The sequence below is a fragment of the Artemia sp. Qi Xiang Cuo genome, chromosome 10 (assembly GCF_049724085.1).
Source record: "Artemia sp. Qi Xiang Cuo chromosome 10, ASM4972408v1, whole genome shotgun sequence".
In the NCBI taxonomy this organism is placed as follows: Eukaryota; Metazoa; Arthropoda; class Branchiopoda; order Anostraca; family Artemiidae; genus Artemia; species Artemia sp. Qi Xiang Cuo.
The window spans coordinates 37,150,655-37,168,176 of NC_142803.1; the positions used below are offsets into that span (position 1 = coordinate 37,150,655).

The 17,522-nt window shown below is 33.8% G+C and overlaps 1 protein-coding gene across 6 annotated transcripts in view; it reads left to right on the plus strand.

The window, feature by feature from the left end:
• The window catches only part of LOC148947717 (uncharacterized), a 258,938-nt gene that overhangs the window by 93,510 nt on the left and 147,906 nt on the right, over positions 1-17,522 (plus strand). For all 6 annotated transcript variants that reach the window (XM_089095389.1, XM_089095391.1, XM_089095392.1 and 3 more), the window contains exon 7: positions 497-606. In XM_089095389.1, the coding sequence (XP_088951515.1) occupies positions 497-606 (110 nt within the window). The remainder of the gene's footprint in view (positions 1-496; positions 607-17,522) is intronic.

Here is a 17,522-nt window from a genome sequence, read left to right on the forward strand (position 1 = left end):
TGTAATGAATCTATTAACAAAGGGCATTTCCAGCAGTTTCATATTACCCAGAGGACAGAAATGTATATTAACAATTGCTCAAAATGAATAAACTGAACCATCAAATGCGACAAGATCAAGAGGACGAACTGGGAAATGTAAATTAACAATGAGTGAAAATGAACAACCTAGACTATCAAATATGACCAGTCCAAGCATCTAAGGCAAAGGGCATTGAAAGAATATTTGAAGTAGCGATAAAAAAATGAAGAAAAAATTTGTAGTTAGAATAAAATGGCCCTGTGTGGAATGAGATAAACTATTTTAATAACTGTGGTTTTCAGTGCATTTGAAATCCTGGGGGTCTTTTCAACTTGGCATTAAATAAAACGTATAACACTCTTTATTTTTTAATTTCCTATGTTGCTTGCTTTATGGACTTCATTAACTTTGCTTCTGAACGTTTTATCATCATTCAGTTGAAGATTTTCACCTGACATCTATTACTGATTTGTAGGTGGATGATGCAACTTTACAAGTTTATAAAGATGGTGAGTACGCCTCTTACCTAGACCTTGAATGTTCTTTGGCTGAGCAAGCTGATGAAATCGAAGGAATTCCTTGCAGGTATTTTATTAAGATTATTTATAATTGTTGGTTTTTTAATTAAATTGGGGATGGTGGTGCAACCGTGCCCTGGATCTGAAAGGAGGAAACCACGGTTATTGAATTCACACTTAGTCTAAACTTTTTTACGCGTAATTAACAGCAAATTCATATACCAGTAGAAGGCTTACGAATAGATAAATGTTCTAAGGCTGAAGTTAGCTACATTAAATCATATATAATATTTATTCGTTTAGTAAATGCCTTTGATGAAATATACCCTCCAGTTACTTGTGCAAGAAAAGGTTGTTTTGTTGGAATTTTGTAGAGAAGGGTTATCCTTTCACATTTCTATATTCACACACACTCGCCCCCTGGTAAGCAGGGGGCCAATTCACAAAAATGTTGGGGGAATGTATTTTTAAGAAACTAGGGGGTAATTTTGTTTTTTTCGATCTTTTTTCAATGAAAATACCAGAGAAGTAGGGTATTTTTCAAAATTTAGGCGGGGGAGGGGAATACAGGTGGCACCTACCTGCCTCATTTGACAGCCCTGCTGGTAGTACCTTATCTACCTACTATTGACCCTAGGCCACAAACAATCATTGGGCTCCTAGATGTGTTTAAATATTAGGATGTTTAGAATCAGACATATTATATACGGGCCTGACCACCCATCAAAAGGCAGTCGGGGACCTGATAAATTGATGACCAAAATAGCTGTTTCACTTTTTACAATGCTGGGTCTTTTATTGAAATTATGTACGTCTAAGTAAATAGAATAAACGGATTTCTATAATTTTTTCTTTTATTTAGTGCTGTAGCTAGCGGTCAATCGCAAATATAATGCACCAGTGTTTTGCACACCATACGAAATATATCGTAAATAAAATAGCTTAAGTTTGTGCAAGATTATAACTTTGTATGATGCCTCTGATTGCTTGTGTCCTTGTACTTATCTCTTGGGTAGTATGAAGAATGCCTTTGTAATAATTAGGTTTTCGAATCTAAATTATATTTACCTTGTCAACCATTAATTTATAGTTAATGGTTGTTACAAATGATGCTCATACCAACTAATTTATTGCTAAAAATAAAGAAAAATCGTAAAAAATAAATCTTAACATTAACAAAGAATTAGTTAAATTTGGTATTGTTTATTCTGAGGAATTAAAATGTTATACCCGTATACTACTTTGAACCAGACAAAGATTAAGTTGCAACTTCCTTGTTTGTAAGTGTAATTGTATACGCTTGGTTTTTATGGTATAAAAACAGTCTGGTTGTAAGTTTCTAGTTGGTTAAGCTTCAGAAAAAAATAAATGCCAATTTGTTCTGTCCATAAAATAATTTTCCAAGAGATCCTTAACAGCGATCACTTTATTTGGTTAGAAGTCCGTTATGGTAATGGATTTTACATGTGTTTTAATTGAGTAATTCAAGAGAAAGAGAACTTTCTATAATCCATATTTTATCAAAATGAATGTCCCTGAAAAAATTTAGGGATTTGGAAATATTTGAACTAGAAGAAAGCTGCATGAATAGGAATTTCACCCAAGAAAAGTGCTCCCATGAAAGATTTGCGCTTAAAGGTCTGTACCCACTGAACATTATGACAATGGAAAACTTCATTTGGAAAATTCTCCCAGGAAAATTGCACCAACCAAAAATTTACAAAAAAAACTGCGTCCATGGAAGAAAGCACCGTTGCTAGACTGAACTTGGAAAATTCTCACGGTAAAACTGGACCCGTGAGATCTTCCATCTCTGAAAGACTGCAATCATAAAAATCGGTATCGAGCAATATTTGATCCGTAGTAGAGGTCATATAGAAATCTAGTAATCAGGGGAAGATACCAAGCCTATTAATGAAGAACTCTATTTTATGAGCCCTTTCGCCTGTACTTCTGGGGTTAGGAAGTTAATTGCGTATACCTTTAGAAAATGTATACCTTTTAAAGATTAAATCCTTAAATCAAGTCGTGTTTTTATCTTTAACATTAACTAATACATGATTAAAACAGTTAGTTTTAATACTCCGATAAGATATTAGCGGAGGATCCTATCTTAAAGAGTAAGGAATAAATATTTTTTGTTGAATGCAGATTTCTAGCGTAAGGAGGATCATTTGAAACAATTTTGGAGTTAAAACTTTTTGCACAGATGAGATATTTTCCTGATAGCAAGCAAGTAGCACAATATTTAGATACGATATAATGTATTCCGTATACGTTATAGTTATAGCTCTTAGATATGGGAGGGAACTCAGCAGCTGTGATTCTTAAATGCTACATAAACCGAAAAAATGGTTGGATTTACTTTGAAATTGTATATCACGTTTGTTTTAAGTATAATTTCAGTTTCCACGAAGTTCTTTCCATCAGGTATCTTGTTTGGTGTAAACCTTTGTTATAATGATTTTTAAGCCATGTTTATTCATTAAAAGTAAAGAGCAACTTTAAAACCTGAAACAAGCTACAGTAAACCCATGCAGTAAGTTAAACTTACAGCGAAGAGAAATCAGGGACGGATCTGGAAATGTCAGCGCCCGGGGCAAGAATGAAATTTGGTGCCTCCCGAACAACAAACCAATTAAAGATATCTGATTATAGTTATTTTACTTCTCTAAAGAATATTTTTGTATATTGTATACATATTTAATTGTTTTACTATCAATTGTTTTACTGGTTTTTTTTTCTACATAAATCCTAATGGTACAATAAGGTTCAAGAAAAATTTGTTGATGACACAGAACACGAACAATTTAAATTACATACAATCAATTTTATCCTGTATATTAAAACTTATTTTACATGCTTTTCTCGATGCAAATGTCCTTTATAATGTCTTCATATAAAAGCTTTGAAGCCACATTATGTTCTCCTTGGATTATACTCTAGTTTGTCAACCGTTGCTTGGCTGTCCTGTTTCTAGGATGGTTTTTAGTCAACCTTCATTTGCTGAAGCTTCTTTAAAGCAGTTCCCGGTAACAAACGTTAAGTAGGCCGTAAGGAGTTACTCGGGTCAATAGTAACCGAAACTCCAAAAAACAGTACTCCAAAGTGTCGGTAACAATAGACTTATAAGAAGAATTGGTCTTTCATTCTGATTCCAAATATTTAAAATTAATTAAGTTTAATATTACCCATCAAAAGCTACGAGTCGGAGAAAATTTGCCTGATTTTTGAAAAAAGAGGGGGCATTACGAAAAAGTCAAGGAATCTTGATGAAAACCACACCATCAAATTCAGCGTACCTTATCTTATGGGGTTTCAAGGTTCTATCTGCAAAAATGTAGAATTTTATATTTTTTGCCAGAAAATAGATCACGGAGGCGTGTTTATTTGTTTTTGTTGTTGCTTTTTCCCCAGGGGTGATTGTACTGAAATGATAGTCCCAAAAGATTGAGAGAAGGCTCATTCAAACGGAAACTAAAAGTTCTAGTTCCCTTCCTAAGTGATCAAAAAGATTAGAGGGCGACTAGCATCCCTCCTGGGCCCTTTTTTTCCCCAAAGTCATTTGATCAAAATTTTGATATGGACATATCGTTCAACATGATGGAATGGTCCAATAACTAACCCTTTAGCGATGACAAGACCCCACCCCAGGGCCCTTGAGAAAAGGGTAATAAGTTATGCGATTTACCCAATGTTTAAATATAGTATTTGTTATTGGGAGCTACACAGACATATTTCGGGGAGAGGATTTTCCGCGGGAGAAATTCTCCATGGAAAACTTCCCGCGGAAGAAACTTTCCTTCGGAGGCGGAGAGGGTAGTGATTTCTGGAGAAAATGTTCTATTAAGGTTGAATTTCCAGCATGATTTGAAAAATGATAAGATATTAAATAAAAACAAGTCTCTTTTGAAATGAAAAATAAGGAGAATTTTCGAGTGAATTTTCCAGTGGGAATTGTCAACATAATTTTTTTCCGGGGAATTTACGTTTAGGAATTTTCCGTGGGCCATCTTAAAAAATAGTTTCTTCGACTGAAATTAAGTAGCATCATTGAAATTCAAAACGAACAGAAATTATTTCGTATATGAGGGAGCCATCCCTCCTCAATACCTCGCTGTTTACGCCTAAGTTTGACTTTTGTCCCAATTCGGTCGTTTAATTCTAATGAGAATCATTTTAAAGTACTAAAAACTTTAGCGTAAAGACCAAGAGATTGAGAAGGGTTATTCCCTTGTATTCGCAATAATTTCTATTCGTTTTAAGTTTTAACGTTGCTCCTTACTTTCAGTTGTGTATTTTTTTTCTTAATTTAATCATTAGAAGGGACTGATACAGGAATAGCTAAATACGTCTTCGAGGCAAACACTTACGTGTACCAAAGCTAGAAAATTAAGGTTCAGGTTTTATTTTGTCAGATCACAAAGTGTATTACGAGCCATTCCCCCATCCTCTTACAAGCCAGCCTTCGGGTCAGGATGTCTCCCTCCCCCTTGTCCCTTTCCTTGATCTGTTCGTGGCAAAAATTACTATGAAGAATGAAATGAAACCCGAAGCGATTATTATGAGAATAACAAAGGAAGCAAAACTCATAATATACATAAAATGTCAAAAACAAGGCTGATATAGAAAGAAGATACACACAAAGTTAAGAAAAAAAATAAGTATTATTCATGGATGCAGCATTTTAGCAGTAACGTTAAGATTCTAATGCTGTAAAAAAGGCTTTTTTAAAAAATTAGGTACTCACTTATCAAGGAGGCACACTTGTGCCTCTATAAAGAGGCGACCCACCACAATGTTAAGCGATTTCAGGTCCTAGAGGTCGCAGAGAGACGGCGGTAATTGCATTTTGTAGCCCAAGCTCAAACTAAGAAACTTGCAAAATTTCATCCTCCTCCGACTTTATCTTCATGGGGTAAACTGGGCCGGAAGTTTCGACCCTCCAACCACAACCCCCCTTTAACGTCGTTCGATTAGGCTGAAATTTAGGAGTTAAGCTTTTCTATGGCCCGGAAGCGTATCCTCAAAATTTCAGATCAATCCGATCACTCCTTCCCTGTTTTCAAAAAAAACAAATAAAGCCACTTAAAGTTCATCTCTTTTCTTTTTTCTTAGCCACGCCTACAGGCCACAGTTGGCAACGGATCCGGTTGAATGAGGACTCATTCGAAGCAGAATTCGACCTGTTAGGGCCTTTTGATATTTTCAGACCGAAAAAATTATCCCCCGAATTTACATTTACGAAAAACCTCGTTTTCCTATATTAGCCCATGTTAATTTTTCCCTCCACAACCCCCCTTTAACGTTGTCTGATCGGGCTGAAATTTAGAGGATAAGCTTTCCTGGGGCCTGGGAGCTTATCGTCGAAATTTCAGCTCAATCTGATCACTCCTTCCCTGTTTTCCAAAAACCACATATCAAGATTTTTGGGAATTTGCTTGCGTCGAAAATACCTTCTATTTGCTAAACAACAATTACTATTGTGTTTGTATAGCCCAGCGGCTGAGACTTTAGACTTTCAGGCGGAAAACTCGGGTTCGATTCACCATCAGAGCAACTTTTTTATATACTTTGAAAAGAAACTCAGTTTCTTTTTTAAATTATTTGAAAAAAATTACGTTTTCTAAAGAGTTAAAGAGGCTGAGTTACAAGGTCGACCCTTAAAACGTACAGGGATTAGGAGGCACAGTTGGGGGGCTGTTAAAGAGGCTGAGTCACAAGTTCGAACCTTAAAACGTACAGGGATTAGGAGGCACCCTGTACGACGTGATTTGAGTATTCAGGAATTAAAAGCCTTAACACAAGAATGTTCAAGAGCGGGGGTTTGGGGGGCGGCAGCCCCCAACTTTAACTCCTGACACGATCAGCTAACAGTTAGTCAAGCAATAATAAGTAATAAACTGTACAAAAACGTGCAGAAATTATTTGAAAAAAAACTACGTTTTCTAAAGAGTTAAAGAGGCTGAGTCACAAGGTCGAACCTTAGAACGTACAGGGATTAGGAGGCACAGTTGGGGCTGCCGCCCCCCAAACCCCGCTTTCGCAGCCTTTAAATAAAAAAAAAATTTAAACTGAAAGTAAGGAGCGACATTAAAACTTAAAAAGAACAGAAATTATTCCGTATATGAAAGAGGCTGTGCCCTCCTCAACGCCTCGCTCTTTACGCTAAAGTTTTTATTGTTTAAAAAAAGAGTTGTGAGAAAGTCAAACTTTAGCGTAAAGAGCGAGGCGTTGAGGAGGGCACAGCCTCTTTCATATACGGAATAATTTCTGTTCTTTTTAAGTTTTAATGTCGCTCCTTACTTTCAGTTTAAATTTTTTTTTTATTTAAAGGCTGCGAAAGCGGGGTTTGGGGGCGGCAGCCCCTCAACTGTGCCTCCTAATCCCTGTACGTTTTAAGGTTCGACCTTGTAACTCAGCCTCTTTAACTCTTTAGAAAACGTAGTTTTTTTTCAAATAATTATACCAAAGACACTCGAGAAGTGATGTAAGGTTAATCATAATGAAAAATATTAAAATATGATGAAAATATAATACTTTAGATATACAGTTATGGAAACTACGACAATTAGAATTATGGAAAGCAGGCCGCCCAGAAAGCATTATATTAAATACCTAACCTAACCAAAATAGCAATTCTGTATATTAAACATTTAATTAAAATATACCTACGACGTAGTTTTTCTACCGAGCCCTAAGCTAATTGTCTCTAAATACAGACAGATGAAACCCGTTTTTCTCACATCTAAGAGAGCAAACTTCTCGAACGTGTTTGATATAATACGTAGGTAACGAAAATTATCAAACAGGTCCTGGTAACGAACTGAAGTAAGGAGCGACCCGGTTCAAAAGTAACCGAAACTCTAAAAAACGGAATTTTGATACCATTAGATACATCAAAAGAATCAAATTTTAATGCTGATTTCAAATATATAAGTTTCATCAAGTTTAGTCTTACCCTTCAAAAGTTACGCGCATGAGAGAATTTACCTGATTTTTGAAAAAAGAGGGAACAACCCCCTAAAAGCTATAGAGCCTTAATGAAAATCAAACCATCAGATTCAGCGTATCAGAGAGCCCTACTGTAGAGGTTTCAAGCTCCTATATGCAAAAATGTGGAATTTTGTATTTTTTTTGTCAGAAGAAAGATTACGGATGCGTGTTTATTTGGGTTTTTTTTGTTGTTTTTTCCCCCCAGGGGTGATCGTATCGACCCAGTGGTCATAGAATATCGTGGGAGGGCTCATTAGAACGGAAATTAAAATTTATATTGCCCTTTTTAAGTGACCAAAAAATGGAGGGGACAACTAGGCCCCCTCCCGCGCTCATTTTTTTCTAAAGTCACCCGATCAAAATTTGGAGATAGCCATTTTGTTCAGCATGTTCGAAAACATAATAGCTATGTCTTTTAGGATGACTTAATCCCCCAAAATCCCCGGGGGGAGGGCTGAAAGTTATGAACTTTATCCAATGTTTACATATAGTATTGGGTAATGGGAAGTATACAGACGTTTTCAGGGGAGGATCTTTTCTGGTAGTGGGGAGGGGGTGGTCAGGGGTTATGTGGGATGATCTTTCCATGGAGGAAGTATTCATGTGGTAAGGGACATTGCTATGAAGGGGGCGCCAGATTTCCCAGCATTATTTAAAAAACGATCAGAAATTAAATAAAAAGTTTTTCAACTGAAAGTAAGGAGCAATATCTAAACTTAAAACGAACAAAAATTATTACATATATGATTGGCTTCGCCCCCTAGTCAATACCTCGCTTTTTAAGCCAAAGATTTTTTAGTACTTTCATAAGAGCTTTTTATTCTAATTAACGGCCTTTGTCATCAAGGGGTCATTTTTAAAGAATTGGAATAAAATTCGAACTTTAGCGTAAAGAGCGAGGTATTGTGTAGGGGGCTAACCCCCTAATATACGTATTAAAAATATATGAATATAGAAGTTCGTTACGTAAATTTATTCGTAAGTTACGTATATTTATTACTAATGAAAACGTTCGTAAATAAAATTAAACAACTTTCGAGAATGCCATTTAACCAAATAAAAGTAAAATTAATATGCAAATTTTGTTTTAATTATTCATGTACGGTGAGCCAATCAAAACCTGTATTAATTCAAAAACGTTCAAAAAATAAATAAATTTTTTTTTTAACTAAAGTAAGGAGCGACACCAAAACTTAAAACGAACAGAAATTATTCCGTATATGATAGGGGATGTCTCCTCCTCAACGCCTTGCTCTTTACGCTAAAGTTAGACTCTTTCTCACAACTCTATTTTTTAAAACAATAAAAACTTTAGCGTAAAGAGCGAGGTGTTGAGGAGGGGACAGCCCCTTTCATATACGGAATAATTTATTTTTGTTTTAGGTTTTAATGTCGCTCCTTATTTTCAGTTAAAAAACTTTTTTTTTTATTTAATTACCAGTAAAGTACGACTTTTGCTGTCCTTTTTAGGCGTTAGAGAGCCGCAAAGGCCGCAATTATTTGTGGTATTTTTTTGCGGTTTTAAGATTAAGTTTATTTGTTTCTGTTGTTTATCATCCTTTTTGGTTTCATATCTTTATGCAGAGTCAGTTCTGCCCATTTACATATTGCAGGAGATTGGAAGGTGAGTGCCCCCTCCACGCCCATCATTTCTCCAAACGCTTCCAATCAACATTTTGAGCAATTTTGTTGAACGTAGTTGAAGGGTCTAGAAATTATGTCTTTTGAGCACTGTATATATAATAGGCAGTATGATCTTTCCCCATCTCGTCCATTATAAAAACTCGGACTGCGGTACAAGTCCTCCCTAGAACGAATGAACATAAGCAACATTAGATCTTTTCACAGGTAGACAAGTCAGATTTCTCTTGAACGCGAAATTTGGCTTCAACGTTGGAACACTAAAATTTGAAGAAACTAATTTTAAATTAATTTATTTCAATACATACATGCAAATCGGTAATTAGTAGTGCAATGTTATTATTAGATGTTTTTAGGAATTAAAAGAAGATTTCGAAGTCTCAAGTTGGTTTCAAAGGCATTTTGAGAAAGTTTCTGCCAAAATACGTGTTTCAGGGTAATTGGACCGCTTATGGCAGATCAAATGAGAGGAGCTGTTTGTACGCGCCGATGTAAATATATATATATATGTATATATATAAAAATATATATATATATATATATATATATATATATATATATATATATATATATATATATATATATATATATATATATATATATATATATATATATATATATATATATATATATATATATATATATATATATATATATATATATATATATGTATATATATATATATATATATATATATATATATATATATATATATATATATATATATATATATACGTATATATATATAAATATATATATATATATATATATATATATATATATATATATATATATATATATATATATATATATATATATATATATATATATATATATATATATATATATATATATATACATATATATATATATATATATATATATATATATACATATATATATATATATATATATATATATATATATATATATATATATATATATATATATATATATATATATATATATATATATATATATATATATATATATATATATATGTATATATATATGAAAGTGGTCAGAGGGCAAATGTCTCCCTCTACGCCTATCATTTCTTCAAACACTTCCAATCAAAGTTCCGATAGAGAAATTTTGTTTAGCCTATCAGAACGGTCTGGAAATTATGCCTTTGAGGATAACAGATCCTCCAACCCTTAGGGCAAGGGTTGTAAGTTCTGCCCTGGGGACATATAGGGTTTCTATAGAAAGTGTGGCCATATAAACTTCAAAGGGGGCTCCTTGTATTGATAATCAGACGCTCTAGTGCCCTTTTTAAGAGTCAAAGTTATCGGAGGGCAGCTACCCCCTCTCCCTTACCCACACGTCTTATTGTCTCGAAATGCGTCTAATAGAAACTTTGAGGTAGCCATTCTATTGAAAATAATATAAATATCTTATAACAAGGCTTTTGAGGTTGAAACAAACCCAAGAGACTAGGGGCAAGGGTTTTAAGTTATGCCTAGGGGACAGTAAAGGTTTTTATGGAAGAGATTGTTGTTTAACTTCAGAAGAGGCTCAGTCTTTCTCCCTGAAAAAGAATATGTAAATATAAAACGAACAGAATTTAATCAAAAAAAAACTTTTTGCGTAAAATAAGTTTTTCATAAAAAAGTAAAGAACTCCATTAAACTAAAAATGAACAAAAATAGAATCAGATAATCTACCAAGCATATAACTACCACAAATCACTGTTAATAAATAAATGAAACCCAAAACAAACAGCAATTAGAATAAGTCAAACTCAAAACGAGCAGAAATTAATCTGAGTAGGGTTCTAAACCCTATGATTTCTAAGAGCCAGAATATGATTTCTACTTTGCTGAAAAAAATTCCTTTAAATGTTTTCATTTTTATAACTTTAAGAAATAAAAAATCACTTACGACTTTAAGGAATGAAAATCATCATGTGTATCTTAAACTCACAATGCACATTTTTTTCAGTATATTCGTTTGGATTTTTGCAGTAATATTTTCACTTTTATAACTTTAAGAAATCAAAAATTAGTTAAGATTTTAAGGAATAAATATCAGCATATGTATATTAAATTGACAATGCACATTTTTTTCAGTAAGTTCATTTGAATTTATTTCAGTAAAATGCAAATTAAATTCTGGCTTTTAAAAAGCATAGGGGTTTGAACCCTACTCATATTAATTTCTGCTCGTTTTGAGTTTGGCTCTGTTACTTATTTTAATTTCTATTTGTTTTGGGTTTCATTTATCTATTATTTATTTACTTATTTTATTCAATACAGAAGTCGCAATACAAACACAAGAAATGACAGCTCAAACAGCAACACTGCAAAACAAAAAAAAACACGAAAACAAAAAATGAATATTGATACTGATTTGTGGTAGTTGTATGTAGACCCCGGCGCCGCGCCGATGAGGGAAGACCGGTGGCGGCGGGGCCAAAAACAGCACGCCGCACCGCGCCGCCGGTAAGATGTCGGGGGCGCGCCGCCAGCGTGATCAATGTTGACCGCAAACATTAATGTTTTCATCAGTCTTTCTCAAATCACAGCTTAAATTTACAACAGATTCGAGCCTATTCTTGAGTTCAAAAATTCACAAGTCGCTGGTTGGAAACTGGTCTTCTTCGTTATCCATCAAGAGAAGTAGGAATGTGGTAGAAACGAAATGGCTATGGCGTTTCAGAACCCTTGCATAATACGAGTAGTTGCAATATCTATTAGTTATGTATTCTTAACATAAATAATTATCAAAATTAGTAGTTTTTTCATCGAGCATTACTGCATACAAAACTTCAAATACCGTATTACAATATTCTTCAATTATCAGGATAAAAACTTCCAATATAACTTTGAAATTGAATCTTAATTTGTTCGTAATTTACTTTGCCTATATCTGTTTTGTCACCTTTAAAACAGTTGAAATGGGCGACTTTGATATTGATTGTTTTTTTTGTTGTTTTTTTTTTTTGCTCTTCTGGATTCTTAAAAAGACTTCTTGTATTAAAAACTGGTTTTAATTACAATTTAAAAAAATGCATTTTAAAGTTTTTTGGCTTCTTTATAGAATATATGTCATGTAGGCTAAGGCTGAACTGCTGCTTTTTTACTGTTTTTGGCTGCTCTTTTGGATATTATTCGTTTTTTTCTTTTGGGGATTCATTCCAAATTATAAATTAATAAATAACTAATATCAGTCAAATTATAAACTGCATCTAAAAGGAGTAAATTCATCAAATTGAAAAATACATGATGGACACTTCACATTACAATCCAATTACAACCCTTCAATTACAATCAAACAAAAAACACTTAATGGTTTATTCGATATGAAGAAAAATTAAATGCCAGCTATTTTCTGGTAAAAAATAAAAGCTCGTCCGTTTTAAATGTAATTAAATGAAATAATATGCAGAATGAAGTAGGAATATGTTGAGATTTTCATCCTAGTTCGTCACTTTTAATCCAAGCAAAATGTTAGGAGACTTATTATCAGTTGTTTAGTTCAGACTTTGTTTTCCAAAAGCTAAAAAAAATTACCAAATTTAAGAAAGTCGCAACAATAAGTCACCTGTGGTCAAAATACTCAAAGACCCCTCTTAGATTCCCACCCAGGCTCAAAGCTTCTGCTATGGTCATTTCCATGGAAATCGCAAAAAAGTTTCTTTTTGAAATGGCTTTGAAGCATAGTTAGGGCTATTTAGCCTTTTTGCTTTTCTTCAAAGCTTTGAAAAAAATGTTATAATATTCTAAATGTTACATTTATTATATTTGTGCATATTTTTGGTAATCCTTTGTGGGGTGATCGAATTTTTTAAACCACTGTAGATACGTAAGAACGTTGCAACATCTAGTACCCTGAGGTCATAAGACTGTCAAAGACTCATCCTTGAACCTCCCAAATTGAAAGCTTTTATTATGACCTGGCCTTTTAATGTAACTTGGGAACTGAACCAAGGGCGCCATTGTCACTCGAGCGCAACGTTAGGTGGGGATGTCGATATCGCTTTCGAATTGTTCACACCAATTCGTTTTAGTGTGAATCTGCCTGGTACTTATGAATGAATTTTTTCAAAGTATACCCATTCAATAAACAAGAAAAAAAAACGGGTTTGACGCTTATGTCCCCTTCCCTTTGGACAATAAAACCGTGCAAGTGCTGTATCAAGTATAACTCACAAAATGCGTAATAATTTAGTGAACTATTTGGCATCCCTGCTTTCAATAAAAAAATCAAGGTACTATCACTTAAATATCATAACTTCCTATGCCCCCCTCCTATGGATACTATCTTGATAGGATACCGTCTCTTCTTTAAATATAAAAAAATAATTAACTTATTGGCACCCCTGCTTTCAAAAAAAAAATTGAGGTATTATCACTTAAATATGATAGCTCACTACCCCTCCTCTGGATACCACCTTGATAAAATGCCGTCTCTGCTTTAAATTAAAAAAAAATAACTTTTTGGGATCCCTGCTCTCACTAAAAAAAATCGAGATATTATCATTTAATTTTAATACCCCCCTACCCCCCCCCCCTCTGGATACCACCTTGGTAGGATACCGTCTCAGCTTTCATTAGAAAAATAAGTTACTTAATAATTAACTAGGTCACTATATGGTTCAAACAAACGCGCAAAATATCGTTAAACAGCTTAGTGTTCCTTGAAACAAAATTGAGGCTATGAGTAAAGGGGTACAAAGACAACAACAAAAATGTCGAAATTATTCAGATATACCTCAAATTATTGGAAAATTGAACCATAGATTCGCCGTGGCATTCAATAAGATCCAAGTAATCTAATTAAAAGGGAGCACACACAAAAGCCAAATTAGGCCAGTAGCCTATGAGAAATCGCAAAATACACAAGACAATGAACAAGTCCTTATGGGGGGCCCTGGGTCTATCAAAATATTTCAATGGTTTCCCAGGGAATTTGATATCATTTTCTTCTGTCTCCACTTTAAATGAAAAATAATAGTTATCCTTTTGGCATCCCTGATTTCAATAAAAAAAAAAATAATGTATTATCACTTAAAAATGATAGCCCCTTATCAGTATAGTCCTTCTATTGAATTCTGGGACTTTATGTTCCTTCCGGTTTTTCTGGTAGTCCTATTTTACTGGTCATTACACTCTTTGCCAAGAGGATTTACGCAATTTCAAAGTTCAGTGTCTTTTTTTAGTGGTAAACCAAAACCGGTGTCTCTTTTTTAGTTGCCAATTATTTTTTGTATATATTCAGGTTTCATATTAGATTCTCCATCAGTTTTGAATAGTTTTATTCGAGATAGCACTACAAGTATTTTTTGTAAAAAACATTTACATAGAAAAAATGAATAATTCTAAGCAATTTCTGGTGAGTAAAAAAATATTCTCATTATTATATTAAAAAGAAATTGTCTTGTTATTAAGTTGAGTGTATTAATTGATACAAAAGCTTCCTTTTTTGAGTTTCGGTTTTTTCCTTACTTATAGCTCGTTATCATGTACTGCTGGAAAATGTATTTCAGTGATATTTTAGATCATAGTAGGCTAATGATTCTTTTCGTCTTTAGAAGAAGAAGAATCAAAACAATTTAGAATCTATGCTGCTTACGGGGATTGACTGAGCCATGTTAATTAACTGTTCCACTTCTTAAATTTCTATTTATGTCTACATTTGATTGAAATCTGATAGTTTAAAGAGAAAAAAGGCTGTTATACCAAAGAGTTTTAATAATTTCCGACTAAATTGACTTTGAGTTTCACAAAATGTTCATAACCGCATGATTAGTAACAATTTTACGCTTGAGTATACAAAGAGGAAGCTAGTTGAAGGAAGTGTCAGTGACTGGATAATCTTGAATAATAAAAACAAATGCTTTTCGTCTTTAGAAGAAGAATCAAAACAATATATATATATATAATGCGTTCAAACCCTCACCCCCCCCCCATTTCCTCAAAAAAATTAATTTGTTACCTTATAGCCGTATTTAATAAATAACTTTGTTAGCCTAGCTATTCTTTTTTTTTGACGGGCATTGTTATCTCCTGGGGGGGGGGGGGCAGTTTATAAAAAAGGCCCTCCATCCAAATAAACCCCCCACATATTTTTAAAAAAATTTTTTGTTCAAGAAAATTGATATTTATAAAATAACATTAATGTTGTCCCAAAAAAAAACAACTAAAATGCAATTGGTATAACATCTCAATTTTTTGTCTTTTTTTTTAAAGGTGTTATATAAGTGCAAATAAAAAACAACGGAAAAGAAAGCAAGATATGTTGACACGTCATTAATAAAGGCCACAAGGGCGTCTGTTACAAATTCTCTTGAAAAATTACATGTGATCTAGACCATCCATCGACCACCAAACTTAGAGTGACAGAGCCCTCTGACACCCACGTTAGCTCCATGGCAACTGGAAGGACGTTGACAAGAGAATGGACTACTTCAGACAATGTCTCAGCTCAGCCTACTGAAGATTGTGATCTTGACCTCCTTCAAGTTTAGCCAAGGAGTTCAGATATAGAAGTCCAGTCAGAATTTGTAAGTATATACATAATTTGTTTATATCCCTATTTTCAAAAATAAGACAAAATTTTCTCAGGTACAGAGCTAAAACATGTTTAGGAAAAAACTGCCTTGTGAAAAAAAATTCCTATCTGACACTGACTCAGGAACGTTAGCTACTATTTCGGTTTTTCTTTAAAGTAAAAGTTTATTGCGAAAAGAAATGTATAGTAATTTCAAAAAAAGCCTCAAACCCCTCGAAAATGGTGTCAGATCAAAATGAAAAGTGTACCACTGGAATCAAAATTGGGGGGGGGAGCTCTAAAAAAAAGGACCATCCAACAATTTAATTACACATTAATTGTTGATATTGATGGAGAAAAAATTTATTCTCTCTTACAAAGCATTTATTTAGCCCAGGTCTAACAAATCCGTTGGAAAAAGAAACAGGAAAATACGGATTATTGAGAAAGTAACAGCACCAGTAACCGTCGACATATAGGATTCGTGTCCTTTAACTGAAGCCGAGAAGTAAGTGTTCAGACGGCATACTGCGTCAGTTGAACAATGGTCAAATTTCATTGACAATTATAATGAAGAGGCTCAAACAATCGAATTGGACCCATATTTTGCATTTTTATTTAAAAAAAAAAATTTTCGGAATAAAACCATTAATTTTTTTTTTTTTCTTCTTCTTTTAATTGTTCAGGTGGTGGGACAATGACTATGAGAAATTGACAAAAGTTTATTAACTATAAAATAATGATTATTTTACATAAAAAATAAAACTTTTTTTTTCTACCGATTAAAATTATATCATCCCCAGTGGCATCATTGAGTGATGAAGCAGGTATATTTACAGTACAAATTATGTCACCAACCGCCGAGTTCCAAGATGAACCTACACTGGTTCTAGATCATATGCAGTGGCATGAGGGATTCCTTAATGATGTTTTTGGGGAAATGGCCAGCCTGGAGGACTTAAGCTGTGATATTGATATTCTTGAGGACCCAGAGTGGGCGGATAGTTTCATGCGTGAATATTTAGATGATGATGTTACAAGTAAATTTGAACTGGGTCCTCATAACAAAATTCCATCAGAAGACAATACAGACTGGATTGACCAATTGTCCCCAAACACCTTAGAATATGTACTAGGAGACCTCATGTCACATCCCTCCAATGTGATTGAACAGACTGGGAGTGGTGTTATTGACAATTCCCTGTCACCCTCCTCCACCAGTCCACTTAATTTTAGGAGTAGTAGTAATACAACAGTAGCTAAATCGTCCAGTGACATTTTAACTGAGAACTTTACAATGAGCGAATTTAGTAATGAACAAACAGGGATAGGACATGACCACAGTGCTGAGTCAAAAGACTTTACTGATTGTTATACTTTAGAATATAATCTAGGCCCTTTGAAAGCGTACAGGATCGATTTTAGCTCACATGAGGAAAACGCGAGCATTATTTTAACTGACCCTGTGAAAGTTCTCCTTAGCTATATCGACAGACTTCGAGCACTTATTGATATTCAGATCCAGATTTGGGGGGGTGGGGGCGAATTAAAGCAACGGTGAATCAAAAAGTGTATCTACAAAAGGGGACATCTGGGGACGTTTTTTAATTTAATTTTTCGACAGGCAAACAGACATTATACCCAGGTCTAAACGATTTTGAAGACAACATTTTAAACTGGGTGAATAAACTAATTTCAACTTTGGATACATTTAATGAGCGAGGGAGTGGATAAACCGTCTTATAAAATGAACAAATGGATCTGAATCTCGGTAGATTTAAAAAAAACTTTATAATAAGAAGATGATGTAAGCTCATACTAAAATTTCAAAAGTATTTTTTGGCTAAAGCA